Genomic DNA, 25,418 nt, shown 5'->3' with positions numbered 1-25,418 from the left:
GGGTCCAGAGCCCGAGGGAGAAAAGGTTTTCCTGAATATCTGATCCGAACGCTCCAATCTCAGCTTTAGGCCAGGTGTGCTCCTCTCACTGCAGGCACGGCAGAACAGATCGGTGTCCCCCGCTCCACCTCCTTCCAGGGGATTACACACAGCGATGCGGTGCCGGAGCCTCCTCGTTCCTTTGCCGGTGCCACCCGCGGCCCCGGGCGGCTGTGGCGGCGGGGGCGGCCCTCCTTCCTCCGTCGCTCCGTGCGGCCCGGCGCCGCGCGGCTCCTCCCGCGGGGCGGGCCGGCCGGGGCCATGCCGGGCGGCGGGGCCGCGCTGCGGCGGGCGCTGCTGGGAGCGCGGCGGGCGGCGGGCGGCGCCGGGAGCCCCGCGGCCATGGTGAGGGCACGGCACCGCGCCGGGCCGGGGCGCGGGGCCGAGGGGAGGCACACGGGCAGGCCGCGCCTCGGGCCAGTGCCCGGCCCTGGGGGAATGGGGATTGCTCAGCCTGGAGAAGCCTCCGGGGAGACCCGGTAGCCGCCGTTCGATACGTGAAGGGGCATGGGGAGAGCTGGAGAGGGTTTGGGGCAAGGGCGTGGAGGGAAAGGACACGGGGGAATGGCTTCACACTGGTTAGATGGGATATCGGGAAGGAATGCTTCCCCGTGGGAGTGGTGAGGCCCTGGCACTGGCTGCCCAGAGGAGCTGTGGCTGCCGCATCCCTGGAAGAGTTCATCCAGGCAAGGAAAAAGATAAAGTGTGATATTCCAATGGGCATGGAGCAGCCCGGGGTAGTGGAAGGTGCACCTGCCCATGGCAGCGGTGGAACAAGATGGGCTTTAAGATCCCTTCCAGCCCAAATCATTCTGTGATTCTCCCTGTGTCCCCCCGCCATCCCATCCATTTTATTTTACACAAGGCTAATAGTGAACAGCACGTGCGGGATTCAACCCTCACCCCTCAGGACTTAGTTCTGTTTTTTTATTTTACTCCATGGCTGTTTTGCCTGGGCTTCCTCCGAACAAACATTATCCCTCACTCGGTCATCCCAGCCAGCACCTCGGATGCTCGGTCAGCACCGGCACCCGGTGCCCATTCCTGCCTCCTGGGGTCTGGCCATGCCCTGAGAGGCTGCTGAGGGCTCTGAGTGTGCAAACGCCATTGCAGTCTCCCACTTTGCCTTTTTCCTTGCTGCTTTCTGCTCTGTTTCTGAACATCGTGATGTGTCAAGGGGCTGACTCAGGACATGGCCTCCACAATGCAAAACGTGCTCAGTGTTCACCAGGGCCTGCGTAAAATGTGGTCTCCATATTCCCATTAAAAACTCTGTGGTCGGATTTCAAGTCACAGCATTGCCTTGTCAGTGGCCATGTGTCAGGTGAGGTGCCAGGAGGGCACTGCACTGTCCCCAGAGCTGGCACAGGACATCTCTGTGCCAGCTGGACTTTGTGTTTGAGACAGCGAAGTCCAGCAGTCCTGGACTTTGCTCTCTCAAAAAAAAAACACCTCCCTCGTGATTTTTTGTGCATTTGCACAAAAAATTTGTGCCAGATAAAACCAGTACATTTCAAGACAGCCTTTAGCTTTGGTGATTTTTGTATATGCTTGAAAAATAAAAAAAAAAGAAGACTGTAAGAAATTTATGCTTATGATGCAGTTTTAGCAATGACAAATCTGTAATTTGTGTTCTTGCAAGCCTAATGTTGTGTTTGAAGTGTAAAGAGCCTAAATTAGTTCAGTTTGGGGTCTGTAAAACCCATCTCTTGTTACATCTCTGTACCCCCTAAACACAAACAGCAGCAGTGTTGCTGTTAGATTGATTTACTCCATTTGGGGCTTTTTATCCTGTGTTATTGGTGAAAATGTTGCTCCTTGGCCCTCGTGCATCTGGAGGCCTTGCTGAGGTCGCATTAATTGCGTTAATTCCTGCTCTGCTCGGGCTCACAGCCCCATCTGGTGGCACGGGGCTCCCGCTGGAGCAGCGGCTGGCAGGGGTGGAAACTCCGGAGTGCTGGGCTGCTCTCACTGCCTCCCGTGTCCGAGTGAACCTCTGGGGCAAAACTGCCCTTCTGCAGGATCTCACAGAGCTGAGCCGGCTGCTAAAATAAAGACTGAACCGATCTGAATGTAGCTGTACCGGAGAGAAAGGTTATTCCCACTAAAGCATTGCGTTTACCATGAGGGTCTGAGACCCCTCTCAGAATATGTGGTCTGACTAAGGACTAAGGGCTCATGCTCTTAGTCCCTGCTTTTAGCAAAGGAATCAAACCTCTTCCAAAGGCCCCACAGAACGTTCCTCTGGGTCTGGCTCTGGCCTTGTGTGTGGTTCAGCCCCTGATTCAGATATTTAATCAGTGTTAATCTGTCATGTCTGTGTGCTCAGTGGCATCAGGAGGACTCCTGTCACTTCAAGTAAGCCGTGCTTAAACACTGGTGCTTTGCAGAATCTAGTGCTTTTACCAGTAGCTTAAATTTTTTTTCTAATTGTGTCTGTATTGACATTTTTTCCTTTTGATTTAGTTACAAAGCTCTTTGTTCCTTGTAGAACTCCATAGCTGTCTTAAAAGTCCATTCCCACTTTCTTAAAGGAGTAAAATACGAAGTAGGTAGAGTACAATCTCCTGTTTTTCTTCTCTTTTTTGAAATAGGTATTTCCTGATATCTTTTAGCCTTATAATTGTGCATTTAGCAAATAATGTAAATAATAATTTACTAACCAGACCACATGGAACATGTTGAAATTAAATGTGATGTTACAGCATCTGGATAATTCAGATGACCAAGGTTACAGGTATGCTGATGTCCATCCTCATTCCTGGGAGTCTGTTGCTTTTCACTAGTTTTGTACAAAAAGCACTTGCGGAACTTACCTGCCCAAACAGAAATGGCAGGGTTTGGCTGGTTTGGTTAAACTGCTCTGTGAAATTATAAACAGTAAGAAACTGCACAGTGAATTTTCCATATCCTCACCTTTGCACCATACATAACCACAATTTCATTGTGTGGTTTTCTTATTGTTGTACAAAAGAGAACCTCAGCCTCACTTGTGCCATGCCTTTATTTTTTCCCTCAATAGTCCTCCCAGTCTCACTGGTTGACGACAGAGGAAAGGAATCAAGTTTTACTGGATCTCAAAGCTTCAGGCTGGTCTGAGCTGGGAGAAAGAGATGCCATCTACAAGGAGTTCAATTTCAAAAATTTTAATCAGGTAATGATTGTTATATGCCACTTTTAATATAAAGGAAATGTAATTGCTTTAATTTCCATACGATCCTGATGGGAAAATATTTATATTCAGAAGTTTGGGAGTATCCTGGTGGGGCCAAATCCTCTTGGATTTGCCCTGATGAATTGCTCTCAGATTCTGATCTCATTAGGTGGAGTAAATTAATTCCATGTTGTAGTTGATAAGTAGATTTGTTCTAATATTACAGTTTCTTGATTCTAATATTTATGTTGGGGTCAAGGTTGGTATTGTGGAATCAGACAAAGCAGTATTTGATCCTGATTTTTTTTTTCATTACTAGCACTCATAAATAAATGCTGGAAATGCATGACTGATGGGCAGTGGGAACCATTTTTGTCAGGGAAATACGTGAGAAAAATAGGTAAATATAAGAAAGAACAGAAACTTTTGGCAAGCAAGGTGGGGAAAACAGGAATGTTTCACCTTCTAAACAGGAAGACAAAGTTCTAGTATGTCCTTGATTGAGCTGTAATAGCTATCTTGCAGTGTCTTTGGCACACAGAGTGCACGGTACTGGTTTTTATTTACCTCACTGGGTTTTTGTTTGGAAACAGGATCCTGAGCCACATCTCACACTCAAAAGAACTTGTCTCAGGCATTAGTTACAAACTTGCTTTAGAAATACTGAATTTGTCTTGAGATCCCTGTTCAGCTACATTCCCCTGAAAATTCCCTTCTGAGGAATCATGATATTGCTTAGATAAAGTCACATTCCCAGAACATGCATTTCCCTTTGGTTTTTCTGAGGGAGGGGTGAGCTCTTTCTTGGGAGGGAAAGAATTTCCAGGGGTTTGTTGGGATGATGGGTTTCACCAAGCTGGTTCTTTCCCTCACTGTGGAGGGAATGACAAGCTCCAGTCTGGGGATGCTGTGGGTTTGTTGGTGTGTGTGTAGGGACCAGGAGCTGTGCTGTGAGCTGTTTATATGCCTGTGCCTAAACCCAGAACAAGATGTTTTAGGAAACCACAGTGAGCTGGATAAACAATAATTTGTAATATTTGTAATCCTGGCCCTTTTTTTTGCTGTTTCAGTAGTCGTCATATGAAGGAAAGCCCAGGCAGTAGAGAGAAGGTGGGTGAGGTGAGCTGGGAGAAAGCAAAAGAGAAAACAACTGCAGAAAAACCCAGCAGGACAGTGCTGGTCCAGGGAGCACGCCCAGAGCCCTGAGTACATTTTTAACCTGAGTGTTAATACAGAGCAAATAGAACCAAATCAGTTCATTCTGAGGGCAGTGAAGGGGAGAAGCCCAAGAGAGGGAGCTCACAGGAAGCCTTGGTGAGATGTGCAGGCAGCTGGGGGCTGGAGCAACCAGGAATGTGGCAGGATAGAAGTGACCCTTGGAAGAGCTGAGATTTTCTGACTTTGAATATTCATGAAATGGCATCTCTGCCTGGTTGTGGTCAAAGTCTTTGTTGGTTCAGCACAACTAGAAGTGAAGTTGCCCTCAAAATTATTTAAAAAGTGGTTTTGCCCACTGTAAATGAGTAACTCGGTTTGATCAGATGGATTTAGACAGTCTCTGTCTGCCAACAGACAGGTGAGGAGACAGATCAGTGTCCTGCACCAGCAGATAGCTAGAAAATGCATTGCTTTGACAAAAATTTACAAAGTTATATTTTTTTGACAGTGTAGACTTATCTTAACTACTAGCTTAGGCAGATATCCATACTGTCTTCCTGACTTAAAGGTGGATGGAGTACATACCAGTATAGGAAGTTGAGTATATTTAAATTAGCTTGTTGGTAGATGATGAACTATATGTCAATACTTATAGTACCTGTAGTCATGGGAAGAGTACTTTAAAAAGTGCCACTTGAATTTTTTGGGTTATATAAGAACAGGATCTTCCATTCTTAGCTGCTTTCATGGATGTAAGGCAGAAATGAGAGCAGAGGTTGGGAATTGGCTTAAAAATGAAATTTCTGCCCCCAGCTGGGAGAAAAAGCCATGCAGGTGGGTGCTCTGGGCAGCTCTGGCTGGGTCAAGTGTAGATGTAAATATCTGAGGGCAGAATTTCACCTGTTGATTTTGATGGAGTTACTGCAGTGTCCCCTTTGCTGTTGCAGAGGGCAGAAATCATTCCTGTCCTTGTAGTCCAGGACAGGCTCAACATGCAGATCCCAAGGGCATTAGATCCTTAGCTGGTATGAGAGAGCAGGTATTTGCCTTTCGATAAGTTAAAGCTGAAAATAAATTTAAATTATGCATGTATGCTTAATTTTATTAAAATATGCACATATACTTGTATTTATAATGACTATTAGTACACACTGTTTTTACTACAACTAGGAAACAAATGACAAAAATGGAGTTATACCTGCCTTGTACTTTGGGAGAATTTAGTCCTGTAATGAAAAAATAGAGTTTGTAGGTACAACTGCTTTCATTTAATGTAATAAATATTGTATTTACAGGATTTAAAGTGTTGAGTAAAAAGCAAAGGACTGAGAAATGTCATTTCCTCAGTGATCTTCTTGCTGCCCTTTTACAGATGGTGTAAAATCAGGTGTGGAAAAAAAAAAATCACCCAAAAAAATTACCCAAAAAAATACACACACACACACACAAAAAAAAAGTAGTTGAGCTGACATGAAAGGTATTTCAAATTTATGTTTTGCAGATGATATTGGTATGATTAATGCATTCATTGCTTTTTTTTTTATTGCTTCTTGCAGATAGTGTCCATGATGCATGGAAAATTCTGTGGCTTCAAAATCTATGCCAGGTTTACAAAATCTATGTATGTCAACAGATGTTAAGAATATAAACACAACTTTTATTATAAAGTTGTGCAAATGTGTAGACATGAGCTTGGTTTATGTATATTATTTTCAGCATGAGAATGAAATGAAACTTCTGTGGAACAAGAGTTATTTAGATTCCTGAAGCTTTCAGGCTGAGATTAGTTCAGTTAAAAGCGATCAGCAGTGAGCTGCCTTTGTAAGGCTGACAAGCTAATGACACTTCTGGCTCAGGGAATTAGTTTGGAACCCAGAATTTGAAAGCACTGATGGTGTTTGTTATTCTGAGGATACATTTCCACAAAAATGGACTTTGGTGGTACAATTCTCTGAAATAAGCTGGAAACCAGCCTGGGGTTTCTGCTGAAAGTGCTTGGTTGGTTTTGCTGCTGTGGATGCCCACCAAGCACCAGTCCTGGGGGACTGGATGTCACTGGCTGTATGTGAGGCAGGCTCCTGGTGGGTTGGTGGTCTCCATCTGGCATAAAATAAAGTACACCAGTGGTGGGAGGAAAAAAGCAATTCAGTTATAGGGGAGAGGGCTGTGCCCAGAGGAGCTGTGCTGATGGCTCCAATGCCTCTGTTCCTCCCTGTGCCTTGCAGTTGCCCTGAGCTGTTGCCCCTGTGGGGTGGCAGGTAGGCAGTGATGAGTTAACACTGGAGTCTTTTACCTCCAGGACCCTCGATGGGCTGCACTAGCTCAAAGCCCCTGGGCTGAGTCCCTTTTCCAAAGGAACATGTGCTTGGCTGAAAGCTCTGGCTGTCAGTGAGGTTTTGGAGAGGAGGTGGGCTTGGAGCACTCCATGGCAAGTCCCAATTCCTGCTGTGCATCTGAGTGCTTGTGAGCCTCTACAAACCTCACATCAGGGAGCTTCTTTGGGGCCTCTCTCCCAGGCTGCAGGGCAGAGAAGAGTGGCTGGTGAGGCTTTCAGCCATCGTGTAGCATCATGAAGGGATGTTGTCATCCATTCACATCTTTGTGCACTGAAACAAAACTGTTTTCTTCCAGTGGAGCAAGCCCTCTGCTTCCAGTCTGCTCAAACAAAATTGAGAATTGGGACAGAAAGTTAATTTATGACTCCAGATCATGCTGGTAACTTCTCCCAGCATTTCAGGTCAGTTCACCTTGGCAGCAGTGATCTGGAAGAGGGGACAGGCCTGGTTTAAAGATGTGAATTTCTCCCAGATTCATCTCAAGCCCAGTCCTGGGCTGGGCAGGCAGCTGTGAAAGGCTGTGAGTGCAGGATGCCAAGTGGCCAGTTTGGGTCCTGTATCCAGCTGCTCGCTTTCTCTGAATTTGCAGGAACATCTTAGCTCTGAGACTTCCATGTCTCTTGTCAAACTTGGTTGGATTTGACCAGAGGGTTTAAGGGGCAACTGCCTGTGTGATTGCGTTTCCGTAGGTAATCACACCAAGGCAGCAAATGCAGTTAGGAAATTACAAAGGTGGGCAAGTTTGCTGATGGTCAGGTTCAGAATTTACAGCTGCTTTCTTTTATAGGGTAAGTTTTTAATTAAGTTTGTTTTTTTAAAAAAAAAAAGAAAAAGATTGCGTAGGAAGTCTCCATAAGACCTCTAACGTCATTTTCTAAAATGACAGGAAATCAAATGCTCTAAGAGTTTTCAAGCTATTTCAGATACATTTTTTCTTTTGGGGCAAGAGGGTGGAGGTGGAAGATGAGTCTGAGTGGAGGGACTAAGAGTAGAGGCATGTGTCTCAGTGCAATTTGTGTCTTGGGTTTTGAGAACATATTTGAAGATGTGCAAAAAAATCTAGGAGTATTAAATAAGTTATTTTTCTCACTTTGCATTTCCTTTCCAGATTTGCTGTCTCTCTTGGTTGAAATCTGGGAGAAAAAAGTCAGACAGTGCATGTTATGGTACATGCCTTTTTTCCCTCCCTCCTGGTGATGCCAATTTTTTTTTCTTTTGGCTGTAGGCTGACATGCTCAGATTTGTCCCTTTAAATTGACGATCCTTGTGGTATGATCCCAGCTACACATCCAAACGAATTTGGTAGGATATGCAATGCATACTCTTGATTTCTTTCAATGGCAGTACTCGGTGCCAGATTCAATACAATCTGGGTTCATCCTTTCCTTTTCTACTCCTGGCACGTTGCTTTGTTTTTTACATTCATCAAAGGTTGGAAAATTTGGTTTTATACATACAGGCAGTGTATTTCGTTTCCACTTTATGTACTTAATCTTTTGGCTGTTTGTCTAAAATACGTCCTCGCCTTTTATGTATTGAAAACATTATATCCTTTAACTTACAATCTGCAGAGTTAAAATGAATTTTATGGTAAATATTCAGTTGTGGACCACATCTCCAGCTTTTTATATGCCACAGCGGTCTTGTGGTTTTTTTTCTTCTCCATTGTCTGATAGTGAGGTCATTTTCAGTCCTCTTGAGATATTTTATTCCCAGCCAGATGCAGGCCATATATTAAAAGTAGCACCTGTGGCTAATATCACAGCAGCTTACCATAAATTTACATGGTAACTAGGATTATATCTGTCAAGACTGTTAAAAAATGTCTAGTTTTAATTTGATTTCCAGTATTGAAGGAGCTCTCCAACATTTTGCTTCATAACTATATTTTAAAAGTTAAAATCACTCCATTGTTAAGTTTTATAGCACTCCCAGTGCCCATTAAGTTGATTTGTTAAACGGGGGTCAGAATAAAGCAAGTTGGCTACAGGAGGATCGGAAACCAACCCATTTGTGACAAATTTAGTCCTCGCGTGTGAATCTTCTCGGAGCCCGGGGAGTGATTGGATTCAGGTGCAGCCTGTGTCAGTTGTGTTTAACCTCAAAGCCTGAGCAGCCTCAGCCCAACTGTCACTTCTGCTAATCGAAAGTTAGACCTATTTTCATATATTTTGGGGGGAATTGCTATTTTTAATGTAGTAGTGCTCTGCCAGCTCTTTCTACTAGAGTTTTGCATTTGATTGCCTGTCGACTAAAAATAAATTATTTTTTTATCCAGCTAGGTAGGTGCTGGTTTTCATATAGGCTTTCTGAAACTGCTTCATTTTCCATTATCCTTTGAGTTCTCTCCCATATGCTGTGATTTGTGCACCTGCAAAGTTATGAAAGTATTTCATAACTTTGGTAGTTATGTTGGTAGTTATGTTGTTCACTAACTTCCCAGCGTTTATGAATACAATGACCGACTTACAATAAATCAGAATTATTTATGAGTGGTTTCACAGAGTTGGAAATATCTTTGTATCTGAAAATAATGAATTTCGGGCGTATTTGCCTGTTGACATTTTCTTTTATTAGAAACTGATAGTGAAGTTTCTGGGACTGGCAGAGGTTAACCTGCAGGCCAAAACACAGTCAGTGAACTGCATCAAGTGTCTCAGAGCAGAGCACAGTAAAAATATATGATTCCTGGATGGTCACACCTTCCTTGAGTTTATTCTTGAGATTGACTGAGTAAATAAGAGTCTCGCCTCTGAGTGGGCAGGTCAGGGTGCAGCTGTGGGACTGGCCATGATCCACCTGCCCGTGCCACTGCCTGCCTCTGCCTGTGGGACAAGGTAGTTCTGGGTCTGGGGAAATGAAATGAGAGGTCCCAGGCTTGTTTGGAAGCTTATGATTTTCCTTCCTTGGCCTTGGAGAAGGAGGAGATGGCACCGGGGCTCTGGTCAGCACGTCCAGTGTCCAGTGATTCTTCTGGCTAATTGACAGTCAGTGGTGAGGAATTATGCAAAGCTTGGAGGTCTGTAGTGGTGGAAATGTGTGATCTGATTGTGTCTAAGAAGAAATTAAATCCTTGGAGCTGGGAGTTGGGAAATAAGGTATTTATTTTCTTCTCACAGCCATCATGGTCTGCTATGTACAAACCCATAGAATCCTAGAATGGTTTGGGTTGGAAGGGATCTCAAAACTCATCACATTCAGAACCCCTGCCATGGCAGGGACACCTTCCATAGATCACTCCAAGCCCCATCCAACCTGATCTTAGACACTTCCAGGGATGGGGCAGCCACAGCTTCTCTGGGCAGCCTGTGCCAGGGCCTCCTCACCCTCACAGGGAGGAATTTCATTCCAATACACAATCTACCCCTGCCCTGTGTCAGTTTGAAGCCATTCCCCCTTGTTCTTTCACTCCATGCCTGGTAATAAGTCCCTCCCTGTCTCTCCTGTAGCCCCTTTAGGTGATGGCTCCTCTTTGTGCTGTTGAGTGTCCTGTCTCCTCTTTGCCAGGCTCTGTGTGTGCAAATGCCACCACCCTTGTGTCCCACCTGCCTGACAAGTGCTGTTACAGTCACCATTGTCACCATTACAATTTCATTGTGGCACTGCCAGGGATGTCAGGCCACCGGGGTTATTTAAAATGTCACAATATTAATAATGTTTAAATAAAAATAATTATTTTTAAAGTGAACACTCATGCATGGTCATATGTCCTTCATCTCTATCATGTAAAATGTCTCATCCTAGTTATGGTTGAGTTTGGATCAGTTTTGTTTTGTTTGTTTGGTTTTTTTGAGGTTTTTTTTTTACTTAACTGTAATTTGGCATACTCATTTTCTTGATGAGCTAATCATATTTCTCCCTGGAATAAACAATTATTTTATTGTTTATAATTAGTGGGGTGTGGTGTTTCTAATTGCTGAGTTTCTCCCCTCAGTAGACCTGTTGTATCTCCTTTTATGCACTCCACTGCTTAAAATCTGCCCAGTTGACCTTTGGGCTGCTCTCCAGTTGACTCCAATACAAATGCTTTTCTTAACAGATGGATTTATTATCACTCAAGTAAAAATTATTATAGCATTTGTTTTATACTTGTTGCATGCATCGATCTGAAGATGCAAAAGAAATTATTTGTCAAAATGCCTTTTGGATCTCACAAGCTGTCTTGTAGATTTGTAGCAAAAGAGGAGTTTATATTTTTTTTCAGCTGCACAGATTGATTGTTTCAATTAAACAGAATAAATAATGTCCTATCAGCCATATGGACAGTGCTCAAAGAGATAAATGGGAGCAAATTAATCTAATTTTAGCTGCATTTTGGGCACTTTCCGTGATAAAACACCTTTGGAAAATGAATGGAAAATACAATGGGTTTGAATTCATTTGAATTTGAATAGTTTCATTTGGGAAAATGCAAGTATGACTGCCTCTTTTGAAGAAGATGGTTCTTAGATGAATGTTTTTATCTTTTCAGTTAAGGAAAACGGGTTTCTTGAAACTCCTTTATGCAATAAAATTTATTTTTATGGGGGGACTGGAATGATGCTGGTTAAATGCAATCCTGGTTGTTTAACCTTTTGCATGCCCTTGTTTTTGGAGCAATGCCTGCCTACAGTTTCAAACTGTAAATTGCCTTTAGCACCAGCAGCTCTCGCTTTCCCATAGTCCCCCAAAGGAGCGACACGCTTTGGGATATTATTCTCTGCAGCTGTAATTAAAACTGGACTCTGGCTGGCAGAATAAACTAAAATAAAACTACAACGCCCCTATTTCAAAATTAACCATTACTCACCAAAAGCACATCAAACCCACTTAGCGGACATCCGTTAATCCCGCCGTGAGCCGGTTCAGGCTTTAATGCACACTGTTTTACACGTTAAGGGGTTTGAAGTCGCGGGCCAGCACTGACCTTTCGCATCTGCTCCTCTCGCAGTAGGAATCTCCGCTCGCCGCTCCCCGTCAGGGCGGATTAGCGTGACGAAGTGCAGCTCTTCTGCTGGCTGCAATTTCGGGTTTTGATCAGAATTATTTCTTTCACAAACAATCACGTTTGGCTAAAACATTACATCTGCTCTGAAAAGCCACTGGCAGGGCCGTCGTTTATCAGGGCGAGGCATGTGGAGGTTTTTTTAGCTCTCTTTTATAAAGCTGCAAACCCAGTTCTCGTGGCTTTTTGGGGGAGAGCTTCCTTTCTTCCTTTCCCCTTGCCCTTTATTCCTTTAGTTTTGTTTGGCTGAGATGAAAAGTCATTTTGGACAAACAAGAAGCTGGGTGTGATGTCTTGGAGGGGTTTGGTGGGATCACAGTGATGAGTGGGAAGCCCTGTGCTGAGTCAGCACTGCACTGTTTGGTTTATTTATTGCTAAGGATACTTTGAAGTTAAATGTTATTTATTCCTAGGATCAGAGGGAAAAGTCCTGATTACACCATCTACCATGATTTTCCTTGGACTGGGGTGAGAATAACAACAGACAGTTAAATATATGTCTGTGTATGTCCAAGGTGTCCCTGGTTGAGGGAACATTTGCTCTGTCTTACAGTGGCTGGGTGCTCATAGTGAGCAAAACTACTGTTAAATGTACAAGCCCAGAATGTTGGATTTATGCACGTGTCTTGTAATGCCCAATATAACAAGAAACCCAAGAGTTGTACAAAGGGTTGCCCTTGGTGGTGTGCTCATACGAATTTCTAAAAGAAATTTGGTGTTCATCGGAGCACTCAGAATTACTGTTTGCCTCCCCTCTTGAGCCTGTGTCTCCATTTCCAGATAGACCAATGTACAAGCAGTGTGGGTTGCCCAGAGGAACCTTTGTGTTCTGGTAAAAAAACAGCCAACAAAAACTTCTCAAAATACTGCTCATTGAACATACTCTGTCACTTCCAGGCATGCACTTGGAGCATAAGAACGGGTCTGAAGACAGTAGACAGTGTTAAGTGCAGGTTGAGTACCTGAATTGCTGGCAGTTAGGTGAGCCTTGTTCTAATAACACAGCTTAATGTAGCTGCTTTTATCCTTTTCTCTGTGACCTGCTCCAGCCATTCTTCCAAATAGCAGAGACAGGAGATGAACCTACAGATCCCAGAAGGAACAGTGGGCATGGCAAACCAGGCAAGGGACCCAGCTGTGGAGCTTGAAGGATACCCCATCTCGTCTGGGAAAATTCTTGGTCTGTCCTACTCTTTTTTCCCAAATAATCTGTTGTTTCTAGACTTGAAATATCTTGTTTGCAATATAACATTTGAATTTTGTGGTGCAAGAGAAATTAGCAGCCTGCCAGTGCTGGCCCAGGTAAGTCTCCTCCTGAGTTCACTGCCTCTGTGTATCGTCTAAATTCTTCTACTAGAAAAGGTGCTCAAACATTAAAACTCATTCTGACGGTACAGTAGGACACCTTCAGCAGTTCAGCTGAATTAAATGATTCCCTGACTAGATCTGACGTAAATGGTCCTTAGTTTGCTTTATTGCAAATCTCTAGATCTTTTTAGCTTCTGGCTTGGCCAAGAGAATGATGGGAAGACCTGTCCAAATTCCTCACATCTCCATCATGTTTTCACTGTTGCGTGTTTGAATTGCTGAACTTGTATTTAAAAAAACAAACTAAACCAAAAACGCTGACGGGATAGTGGAAGATGAAATGGTCAGGAGACCAGCATCTTCTCTTAATCCATCATAAAGCAAAGCCTTTCTTACCACTCTTTGATGTGTTCTTAGGATCATAAATGGCAAATATTTAGAGGATTATCAGAGGCAGGATATGATTGCCCTTGGATGCTCAGCAGAGAAGATGTTGGATATTAAACTGATAGTGTGTGTAATCTTGGCCAAAAAAGCAAGGAGAATTTTGTCTGAGCATCCCTGTGTTATCAACAGCATGGATGGCATGTGAACTTCACTTTCATGTCTACAGAATGAAATCATTCCCTTGCATATGAGTAAAAACAAACATTGGGGAAAATTGCAGAATATTTTGTTCTGCTCCAGTCAAATCTGTTTCATCCAAAATGTGGCATGATGGGATAATGAACTTCTCTGTTCTTCTACACCATACCTGCACTCTGTAAAAGTCAGAGGGTTTGAGAAACTTTTAGAAGTGGAACATTCACTTCATGTGATGGGCTGGCACTGTGCTATCAAGGGTGATTCATTGCCCTCTGCCTTAGCAGAGGGCTCAGGTGCCTGAATTCAGAAGGTTGGAACTGGGGGCTCCCTACACCTTGTTACTGCTTTATTTTTATTGTGGTTTGTGTGATGGCTTTATTACAGTGCAGCCAAGGGTTTGATTTGCTGGACCAAACATTAGTTTTAGCAAGTCAAATTATCATTGTTCTTTCAGTTGTGCAGCCAAGAGAGTTTATTATTTTAAGTGCCTGATTACTTTAGCAGGTGCTCAGTTAATGGGAACTTCACTGTGTTATTTCATGTTTTTAGGTAGGGTGCAAAAAGTTCATTTTAAAAAGTCATGTTTCTTGAAATAGCTTTTTTTTTTGTGCAAACCTCCTAAGGGCAACCTTTATATTTCATTTTTTAACACAAAGCACACAAAAATGGCTTGGGAGGTGGAGAGCTGCATTGAGATTATGACATGGCTGAAGGATTTCCACCATGCTCTAGTTCAGTCCTGAAACCTGGGATTATTTCCCTCTTGTTTTCCTGGAAAATATAATTTAGAGATCTAAAATTTTAAATAAAAATTGTTATTTTTAATAAAAATAATTGTTTTAAAATAAAATAATATTAATTAGTCTATAAGTGCTGAGGGACCTGGAGGAAAAAAAGGAAAAATTAAAGCATTTGTTTTCTATATTTTGATATTAAATGATGCATCACAAATACCACATGACCTTGTGATTGCAGGTGTGGTTGGGACTTAGGGTATCTACTAATTTTGCAGAAGTTTTATGGGCAACTATCATATTTATCTACCTATAAACAAATGAAAGTATTTTGTAATATGGTTGTATTGGCATTTAAACTTTTATCACTTCCAGAAGGTTTTTATGCTGCCTTAAGACATCTCCATGTTCTGTCTTCTACTCCATCAAGTCTATAAATCTTTCTGGTGGAACAGGTGACTAGTTTTGGTGTGAAGTCTGTTTATTGAATCACCAAGAATATTATCTGTGTTCTGTTCATGAAAGCCAATGAACAAGTGATTGCAAGTGCAATCACTTATCATAATAATAAAGGAGAACAGGAAAAAATATCCTCAGCATGGAGGCTGCTGGAAAAGTCAAGACGTGATGAAGAAGAAGGTAATACATGTAACATTTTGTGGTTTGCTATCAGTAAGAGAAAGAAGGCCCAAATTCAGCAGTTGTTAAAATCCTGATATAAACAGGCTTAGAAAAGATCAAGTTGGGGTTTGTTGTGCAGATTGCATGCAAGGTTTTTTTACATACTTAATGAGCTTGAGAGGAGGAGGAGAGCAAAGCAAGGAGCAGCACTGAAATACAGCAGCTGAGTGCTCTCTACCTTCCTCAAATTCCCTTTCCTTGCACTGATTCATGTCCATTTACCATAGCAAAATAATTGAATTTACTTTTCAAACTGGTTGAATCTCAGATGGGGCAAATGACACTTGCATCTGCTTTATGACTGTTAATGGTTATAAGGTGAAAGAGGGTAGATTTCAATTGGATATAGAAAGAAATTCTTCCCTGTCAGGGTGGTGAGGCCCTGGCACAGAGTGCCCAGAAAAGCTGTGGCTGCCCCATCCCTGGAGTGTTCAAGACCAGGTTGGATGGGGCTTGGAGCAACCTGGGGTAGTGGAAGATGTTCCTCCCCACGGCAGGGGATTAGAACTAGATGGTGTTTAAAGTGCCTTCCAGAGCATTCTGTCCTTCTGATTCTGTGATGTCATACCTTTGGTCTCTGCTGAGCTGGGAAGGCGAAGCCCAGAGCTCCAATCCCTTTGCAGAGCTGCATCTCAAGCGCTGTCAGAACTGTGATGTTCTAGTGCTGCACTGGGTCGAGAGGGTGCTGAGTAAGTGCAAACTTCCCTTTGCCACAAGTGGCTTTTCCTGGGACAGCATTCCTGAAATTGCCTTCTGTCATCTCCTGTGGCTCTGGACATTGTTCTGGTACCTGGGTGAGAAACGTCCCCGTGGAGGCAAGGCTGTGCCTCCCAGCTCCACTCCTCTCTGCCTCCATTTATTCTTCATGTTCCTCAAATTGGTAAATCATATGACAATAAACAGAAATACTCTCAGTGAAGAGAGAAGGGGAAACTGTTGTTTATCTGGTCAGGTGGTTTAGATTAGCAGTGATGCTGGTCTGTATTATGTTACTTTAAATCATAGTGTCCCAACAGGACATAAATTATGAAGATTGTTACAGTATGTTTCATCCAATGTAAGATCAACAAATTGGAATAATTTTTTTAATAGGAAAATCAGTGCTTTGGCAAGGTTATTGTTGAAGAATTTAATTTAACTTGAGCTTTGCTTGCATTATTTCTTAATATATAAAAACTATTTGCATAATGTACGAAGTATAAACATTTTTAGAATCAAAGGCAAGAATGCCTTTTCCAAGATTACATGGAGTGGCAAACTACTTAGAATAGATCAGTGTTTGTGCTTTTGCTGTCAAAAATGTTTGATATAGAGCTGGCAAGCTGGTTTCTTCACTGACATAATTGTAAACAAGTGTTGGGAGACAGAAACAGCATTCTTTGGAGAACATGGTGTAAAGGTTTGCACATTCTCTGCTGCACATCTAACACAGCAATGTTTACAGCTGCAATAGGAATGTAAATAGGTAACTTTTTTTAGAGTGTAAAGCAGCATTGCATTTTTGTGTGAATGATGTATGCAGATAAGTATGGAGGATGTGAGTGGTCAGCTCTGGATTTTAAAAGAACATTGGAAACACAGAAAAGCACTGACAATTCATTTGGAAATTGGAGTTGTGGGGGTTTGGAGTTTTTAGTTTCAGATATTGCTATGAAGACGGAAATGGCATCTCAGTCCATGCCAGAGTGTCTTTAGTATTATTCTTCCATCCTTTCCCCTCATTAATATCCTTTAAAGTTAAGACACTGCTTTCCCCAGTCACAGGTGATGCTGTGGAATGGGAAGGTTGCCTCTGTCCACAATATTTTGCTGCTCGAGCTATTAAAGAGGAGAAAACCAAGTTTCTTCCTGTGGTTCATCGTGTGTTCACCTTCCGACCCTGTTGGCTGCCCATGCCAGGGTGGAGAGAGTAGGGAATTGTAGGCACAATGCCTGATCTGTCTTGTCCATGCCTTGAGGCATGGCAGAGAGATGGGGGACATGAATAACCTGAGTTTAGCTCTGTTTTGGTGCATGATTATTTGCATTCGTAATTGCTGTCCTGCTGTTAATGGATTGATGTTAAAAAGGGGGGAGCAATGAGATGTTCACCTGATTTATCTTGTATATGAATCCAGACACAGACGAAAAGGTGGAGGAAGATATCTAATGCCATGTGGATTCAGTGTCCCTGAGGGTGGTTCAGGCAGATTGATGATGCAACAGGGAAGAATCCCAGTATTGGGATTCCTGTGGTTTTGGGAGTCAGTCCCTGTCCTTCTGTGTTGCCATCAGCTTCCTAAATACTATTTAGATTCCTCTTTTTTTTTGTGTTTTAACTATGTTGTCATTTTCAGATAAAGAGTGTAGCTTTCTGACATGATTTATGTATATTTATGCAATAGAAGTATTTAGTGATGGAGTAAATAGAATCAAAATAAAACAAACCCCAGTTTTTTCCTGAGAGCACAAGAGAAAATGTCATGAGAGCCCTCATGACTAGCAGCTGATCCCGACTTAAAATATCTTGACTTTAAAGAGCTTTTTCCTTTTATGTGCTGGTTTGTAGCTCACTGTTAGGTAGTAATGTCAGAGGGATACGTGAAAGCTTCTGGAGTTTGGGAGTGAACCTTAATGATTGATTTTATTGTTACAAGTGTCAAACTCTTAAGGACAATACATGCTGTACCCTGGGTACTTTATGCTCAGGTGAGTGGAGAGCAAATGTGTGAGGTGTACTCATCTGCTGTGTGACAGTGTCACTGTAACCTGAGTAATTTATTAATTTCCCACTGATAAACGGTACAGATGCAGCCTGGGAGGCGGGGGAAGGGAAGACAGGTAGCCCTTGCTCTGCAGAAGGTCAGGGTTAATGCTACCTCCAGCGTTATAATGACAGATGGGAGGCAGAAACCTTAATGTACTTGTGATTAGCACATGCTTTCCTTGGCTGGGCGTCCAGAGGATTTAGGAAGCCCGAGTGCACACTTCATTTTAAAACAAACAAACAAAAAAAATTAAGTGTGCATGGTTATATTGTTGAGCCTTTCAGCTGTTTTGCTTAAATATCTCCACTTGGAGTCAAGTACTGTCAGCTGCTTTCTTCTGGAGATGCACGGGGTGATCCATCACGGGGGACTTGCGGTGGGTGATGTATGAGCACAACTCAACGACCTGTGAGCCTTTGATGTATAACTCATCAAGATAATGTTGGCAAGCATTGTACAAAAGCAGCGTGTTTAAAAAGTATTAAGATGAATGGATTCCTTGCTTAAGAAGTGTGAAAGGAAGAATAATAGCAGATTAGCTCCGGGATCCCGCGGTTCTCCCAGAGCTGTGCAGCGCTGGGCGGGGCAGAGGAGCGGATGGAATTTCATCTTTCCTCCCAGTTCTGACAACAAAGTGTCTGGCCCTGCTTTTTCCATTCTCAGGCAACAAAAGTAACATTAAGTCTTATTTTGTGATAGTGGATTATATCAGTTTCAAGAGTAGCTTGACCAGTCACAAAACATCATGAGGCAGCTGAATTCTTTTATAGCTTACCTTGGGTTTTTTTCATTTATTTAGGTTAGCTTATTTTTCTAAGAGTAGCCCTGATTTTTATCTCATGGAGACATATTAGGGCTCCTAGTATTTAAGAAACACTTGAAATGTGATGTTATGACTGAAACACCATTAGTTTTTAGTTCCTTCTTTCATGATCTTAAAAGATGTGAAGGGAAGAGATGTACCAGCACACCCATGCATCTTGTCTGTGCAGGATTGCTTCACTCCTTACTTACATTGCTCTTCATGCTTTGTTGCAGGGACTCTGCATTCTGCACCCCTTGGGTGGTGTGGTCTACATGTGGAGTTCCCTGAATGTCTGGATACTATTTTAGCCCAAATGTCCTAAAAGGGTTAGGTTAAAAATGTGTCTAATATGCTTATTACTGAAAAACCAGAATACTTAATAATATTTGCTACATCAGAGTTTGTTTTAATACTTTTTTATGGCTTCTAGAAAATGCACAAAATCTTTCTCTCTCCTGTCTTTTATTTTTGAGGGAAAAACCAGAAAAAATTCTCATCTGGGGCTGAGGGACTACACTTCCCTGTTATTAATAGAATGAAAGTCAAGTCTGTGTTGGGTCTCACTGTCATGAGTGAAGTGGTTGTCCCACTTTCATCAAGAAATGTGTGATGGTCTGATAAACTCTGCCCACCAGTGCAGTCTTGACAATGATCTTGCACTGCAGACTGCATAATAATTTTCATTATTTTTAATTAAATTTGAAGAAGTGCAGACTCCTGCTCAAATTAAGGTTGGTTGTGTTGCCGGAATGCGGTAATTACTTTAATTGATCACAAGATAGTTTCCTTGATCACCAATTAGACCAAATTACCGATCAAGTTTCAAGACGTGAAGAAATGTCCAAACTGATTTTGTGTAATAGTGTTTTCATATCTAATCAAACCTAAAGATCTTTTCCTTCCAGAGCCGGTTGTATTTTCCCAAAGAAAGGTTAAGGCTCTACAAATATAAAGGTGATTAATAAACAATAGTGTTCCAATTCATTTAATTAGTAAAGGAAGTATTTAAGACCTTAATGGAGATTGTGTTGGTGAAATTGCTCAGTAGAACCATAGCTCATTTTTTTGTGAGAGTTACACTTTGTGTGTAATTAAAGTAAACTGAAATGCAAGGAGTAAGTTGCTGTGGGTAACGTGCAGTGAGGGAGAATGTTTCCCAGCAGAGCAGGGCATGCCCGAAGGCGGGCAGGCTTCATCCCTCACAGTGACACTGGATCACACTGGTTGGGACAGTTGTGGGCAGCTGGACCACAAGCAGCAGGACATGTCCTGGGGAGAGTCCTCTGTGCTGGAATGTGTTGCTTTTCATGATCTGGGCAGCCTCAAGTTGAGCAGTTTTTGGTAGGATGGACAGTTTTGTGACCAGTGTCCATTTTATCCAGTTGCAGACTCTGCTCTCTCTGTGGGGAAGGGGCAGTGGGGTGTCGTGCTGGTGCACTGCCTGGGGGGATTTGGTGGTCTGCTGATGAGGAGGATTTGTCATCTGAAGTGTGGAGGAAGGTCTATCTATAGAGCAAATTAATTTTTTAGAATAATTTGCTTGTGTAATTCTCTCTGTGTGCTTTCTTGAAGCAATGATTATTGTCTCACCATCAGGGACTGTTTGCAGTGTGACCTGGGTCTGTACATAGGCTGGTGAGTGCCTGGGATGAACAGACACCAATAGAGCATACCTATAAAACCTGACAGGGGGTTTTATAAATTTATTTTTATTTTTTTCCCTTGACATTTGTTTCTGTAAAGGAAATTTGGTTGCAGACACATCACTGTTTTAAACTTCTGAGGATATATCTGTGTATAGATTGCTGTGTTGGAAATAGCATTCTTATTAAGACTCTAAAAACATTTAAATCACTATTAATGGAGAAGTTTTCCAAATCATTGCTAACATCTGATGCACAACTTGCAGCTTTCTACTTCAAAGCACGCTGCTGAAACATGGGCAAACTTTTAAAAGTAATTGTTCACTCAAAGTAAAACTAAACCTAGCGAGAGCTTCAAGGGAAGTTAGATTTGCCTGAATTTTGGAAAGCTCTTGGGTCAAAGAAAAAAAGCTTTTTAATTGCTGACAGTTTGGTGATTTCCAAATGACAAACCTCATTGGAATGATTTTCTCTGATTATAACGTTTGCATTCATTTGACTGGCAAAGCGACCAACAAAGTCATTCTTCATCCAGGCACCAATTCTTTTTTTTTTTCCTTAAAGGTTTTTGCAATTTGTGAGAGGGAAAAAGACTTGAAACTATTATCAACCATTATATGTTATTCATTGACCACATGTTTGTTTGAAATGGTCATCACTTGGGGGAATGTGGGCTATATACATTCTCTTCCATAAATTAGCACTAAAAACCTACCTAAATCAGGTACGGTTTTGTGGAGCTTGTTGTATTATAATCTGAACCAGACTGTAACGTGGATGTTCCTCCAGCTTTGCATGTTAATTCAGGTCCTGAACCCGATGGATGGAGCTTGGTATGAGCAAAGCCTGCTGCTGAGAGGCGTCCTGCTCACGCTCCCAGGCCCTTCGGGCCCCACTGCATAATTACAGTCTTGATTTGCATGGATGTTCTAATTTTCTTTATAATGCAGTGATTTGCTCTTAAGTATTTTGGCAAGGGCCTGCTATTATTTTCCGTTTGAGCCTCTGATAAAACCTGTGTCCTGGGGGAGCATGTAGGGACAGAGGACTGGAAAACCTCTTTTAACTAATTTAAAGGGAAAATATCTCATAAAGCAGAGGGGCAGGCCCACCTGCTGCCTTTTTCTCCACAGTAAAATAAACAGCAAAATGGTTAAATGGAGGGATGTGTTTCTGGAAGCAGCGTTGGTCATACAGTGGCATGGTGCTTAATTAGAAATGGCATGTTTCTAAGATGCAACAGGAGATGGGGGACTTGGGATGGATATTTAAAATCCCTGCTGATGCCAGAGGTAAAATCACTGCTGTCATGCAATAGCTTTGAGTCCTGGGCTAAGTCACGTTGAGCAGGGTGATTTACCAGGGTCTGCAGGGGATCATTTCAGCCTTGTTGAGAATGCACCAGTGGCATGAGAAGTTCAAATGCTTATTTAGCACACACAAACCCAAGGTGCAGCCAACTGGGGCATCTTGAGGAGATTTTGAGATTTTGGAGTGTATCTTGCCAATCCACTGCCAATCCTGGCAGGTGGAGGAGTATTTTCCTCTTTGCTCTCTCTTTCCCTAGGCTTTTGGCTTTATGACACGTGTTGCTCTCCAAGCAGAGAAGATGAATCACCACCCGGAGTGGTTTAATGTCTACAGCAAGGTAAGATGTTCCCCAGCCCCAGTTACTCGCACAGCAGTGGAGTTAAGGAGACCAAACCACTGGCCCATTCTCTCTGCCTTTATTTGTAGCTTGTCTACAAGGTAAGGGAATGGGAAGTGTGTATATAAAGAGATTTGAGATTTTAAAGAGATGCTGAGATTTGCAGTGGTGAGGAATCAAGAGTGAAGCTCTTTGCGCCTGCTGCCAGCTGAATGGTTGGGGCCTGTGGCTTCACCTCTCTGGCTGAGATCTAAAAATAAAACAGAAGCTTTTAAACTCTTATTTAGCCAACCTGAATAAATTACTGTTTTAAAATTACTCACCATCTCTCATTCCTGTCTGTGCAGCAGGTCTGGAGCTCAGCAGTGTAGGGTAGCAGACTGTTGGTGCCTAAATGGAAGCCTGGCAGTCTCAATTCAGATTTGATTTTTAAAAAATTGTAGGCTCCTATGTCTCAACATAGCAGCTTATAAAATTTGTTTATAATATTACCTAACTGATGGTGGTCTCATATTTACAAGGGTTACAAGGATTACTGCAACCCTTGAATGAAAGGTGCTGTGTGAAGGGAGAAATTATTGCTCTCCCTTCAGTTTTATTTTCTAATACTTCTCATTGCATTGTATCACATTGCTTGTTGTAGCATTTAGTGAATATATGGCAATCCCACTAAAAATATACCAAAAGAAAGCATATATGGATAAACAGCCTATAGGTCAGACCACCACCCTCAGTGCAGGACATCCCACCTCTTCTTGTAGCTGAAACTCCCAGCAGAGACTCTTCCTCATCAGCCCTTCATGTCACCCTGTTCAGGGGACATTAAATGATCACTGGGAAAAAAGACCTGATCACCCACTCCTCCTGATTTTCTTGGATTTCTTCCCAAAATCTCAGTCAAAGGCAAGACAAAATCATACCCAACTTGTCATCTGGCTCAGTCTAAACAGACCTGTGAGGCAGCTGTGTCACCTGCCCTTTTTTTTTAAATTTATCTTCAGCAAGCTTAAGAATTTTTTCACCTTTGGGGTGCTGGTTCTTAACAAATATGAGCCCCTGACCCAGCTTTTGGCAGCTTGGTGACTTTCCCAGGTTCTTCGTGAAACTGATCCATGGAATTTAAACTTAAAGAGTGAATGATTTCATCAGATACCTCCTCTTGGATGAAACCCAAGAATACAAAGCCTGTGTTATTCTGCAAAAGGGCTCATCTGGTGAGATTCCAGGCTCTGTAAAGCCTCCTCACCTCACCAGCATCTTCTGGTTTACACGAGCAGGGAGGGTCCAGCTTGGTGCTTGCCAGGAGCACCAAGTAAAACCTGCTCACTGTGGAGACACACAGCATCCCCAATGAACTGCTACATGTCAGAGATCAAAATGCCTTTGTAACCTCTTTCCTTTCCTTTGTGACAGGTTCAGATAACCCTGATTTCCCATGACTGCGGTGGGCTGACCAAGAGAGACGTGAAGCTGGCTCAGTTTATTGACAAAGCTGCTGCCTCAGTTTAACCAGGATGTAAACAGCTTTAATACAGTATCCACCTATATTTTGTTTTTAAATGGTATCTCTCTTTCCTTGTAATCCTGATTTCCAAAACCTGTAGAGTGAAGATATTTTGTAAAAGGTGTTGCTGAGCTTTTCTGATCTTCAGTACCTTAGTCTTGAGACCCCTTTGGATGCTTGAGCTTGTCCTTTCCCATTGCTGGTTCTGCAGGAGGATGCAGTGGATAAACCAGCAATAAATAAGTTTTGAACAATCCTTTTTTAGAAACTAAACTGTGCTGGAATGAAACCAGGAGCCCACCCATGTGTATTGGTGTTCCCCAAGCTCACAGAGACTGGTGGCAGCTGCCATATGAGCCTTCCCCATGCCTGGCCACTTCCCTCTTATGGTTTTGTACATCTCTGCACTTCACAGTGTAAGAGCAGCCCAGCCAGGTCAGTCCCTTCTGGCTTGGTACCATCATCTCTGCCAGTGACAAGTGCAAGAAGACTGGACAGAGCAGTGCAAGCTGCTGCTGATGTCTCCTTGGAGCTGCAGCTCAACTGGCAGGAACAGCTGTATCCATAATTGCTGCTTGAGAGCCTTTCGCTGTCTGAGAGTATAGAATCATGTAACCACGGGGTGGTTTGAGTTGGAAGGAGCCTTAAAACTCATCTCATTTCAACCCCCTGCTGTGGGCAGGGTCACCTTCCACTAGACCAGTTTGCTCCAAGCCTCATCCAGGCTGGCTTGGACACTCCCAGGTGCAGGACTGGATCTTGGAGTTGCCGAAAACTTTAGCGCCGGTACCGCAAATACAAAATGTCCCGGTGAGCTCCCTGCTCCCACACCATTAAATGAAGCCTGTGCTTGAGTGCTTGGCCAGGTCAGGATTGAGCCTCTGTTGGTGTTGTAATGCTCCAGTACCTGCTGGATCAGGCTGGGGGTGGCTTGGCCAAGTGCCCGGGGCCCTGGCCAGGGCTGCCGGCAGTGAAGGAAGTGGCATTAGCAGGATTCTTGCTAAGCTGGGCTTGACTGAAGCTATGCTCACCCACTTTTTTTTCATAGCTAGAATTACTCGTTGCAAACATTGATGCAGGAGTTGCAGATCCCACTGACAACATTTCAAATATTTCCTTCCGTGGTTTGAATGTCTTTGTTTTTATCCTGTGATCCTCTCCGAGACAGATTTCCAGTGCCGGCAGGGAGATTTCATCCTGCTTAAAGCTTGCAGGAGGGCCTCTCCCCCTGCAGTCCCCCTGCTGAGTGTCCCCAGCGTGCTCTGTCATGCCCTGCCAGCAGCTCCGGGTGCGGCTCTGCCGGGAGATTGACACCTCCCAAATGCCGGAGTGCATTGCTGGGATGACACCGGCGGCGCAGCCACCAGCTACCGAGAAGAGAGAGGCACGAGAGCCAAAATCTATATCGGGGCTACGTGCGAGATGTGTGGTCTCTCAGATATTTTGGGATTCAAAATGCCATGAGCTGCCACCCAAGTGACTGGGTCGATAAAATGAGGAAGATATTTTTTGTAAATCCTTAGCAAACACACCATCACTTGCTAATTGGTCACACACAGGAAGGAGATGTTGGGGTTTATTGTCAGTAACTCAGCTTGGGATATCAAGTTAATACCTAAAAAGACCCAAATTCAGACTACGTGCTCAGCTGTTCTTTTCTCACAAGTGCCTTTCCCCAGTGAAGTGGAGGATTTCCCTGATATGGTTTGAAAATGGTCACTGTTGTGAAGAGTGAATAAAACTAAAACAAACAACCAGGCTGTGATGTCTCCTGTTTGTGGTGGGGAAGTGAAATGAGCTTCACCCAAAGTTTTGACAGCATCTCTAATGAAGTGTGTAAAGTCTGTTATTCAGAGTTGATATATAACGCGTGGGCTTTGAATAAAACCAATAAAATCAAATTCCTCCTTTGTAATTTGTTTCTTTATTATTGTACATATGTGACAAAGCTGTTTAGTTTGAAGATAAATTTAAGATAAATAATATTTAGTTACTGGGAGGTCTTTGGTTTAGAATATTGATATTTATTTACATACTCTGAGGAAAAAAATCCCCATCAACTAATTCAGCTCAGAGAGCTACACTGTCTGGC

General features: G+C 42.9%; 1 protein-coding gene across 3 annotated transcripts; it reads left to right on the top strand.

Annotated features, from left to right (window-relative positions):
- The first annotated feature begins 262 nt into the window (after positions 1-262).
- Positions 263-25,227, top strand: PCBD2 (pterin-4 alpha-carbinolamine dehydratase 2). 3 transcript variants are annotated; one of them, XM_064387633.1, is made up of 4 exons: positions 263-384; positions 3,062-3,193; positions 21,742-21,822; positions 23,236-25,227. In XM_064387633.1, exons 1-4 carry the CDS (start codon positions 301-303, stop codon positions 23,329-23,331), a joined length of 393 nt encoding a protein of 130 aa, XP_064243703.1. In that variant the 5' UTR covers positions 263-300; the 3' UTR covers positions 23,332-25,227. The 3 variants fall into 3 exon arrangements, with proteins under 3 accessions (XP_064243703.1, XP_064243705.1, XP_064243704.1); XM_064387635.1 differs by lacking the exons at positions 263-384; positions 3,062-3,193 and adding an exon at positions 15,518-15,668; XM_064387634.1 differs by lacking the exons at positions 263-384; positions 3,062-3,193 and adding an exon at positions 15,717-15,859.
- Positions 25,228-25,418: the final 191 nt, after the last annotated feature.

The sequence above is a fragment of the Passer domesticus genome, chromosome 13 (assembly GCF_036417665.1).
Source record: "Passer domesticus isolate bPasDom1 chromosome 13, bPasDom1.hap1, whole genome shotgun sequence".
Classification (NCBI taxonomy): Eukaryota; Metazoa; Chordata; class Aves; order Passeriformes; family Passeridae; genus Passer; species Passer domesticus.
Note: the sequence above shows the minus strand (reverse complement) of the source record. Positions and strands in the feature narration are given on the sequence as shown.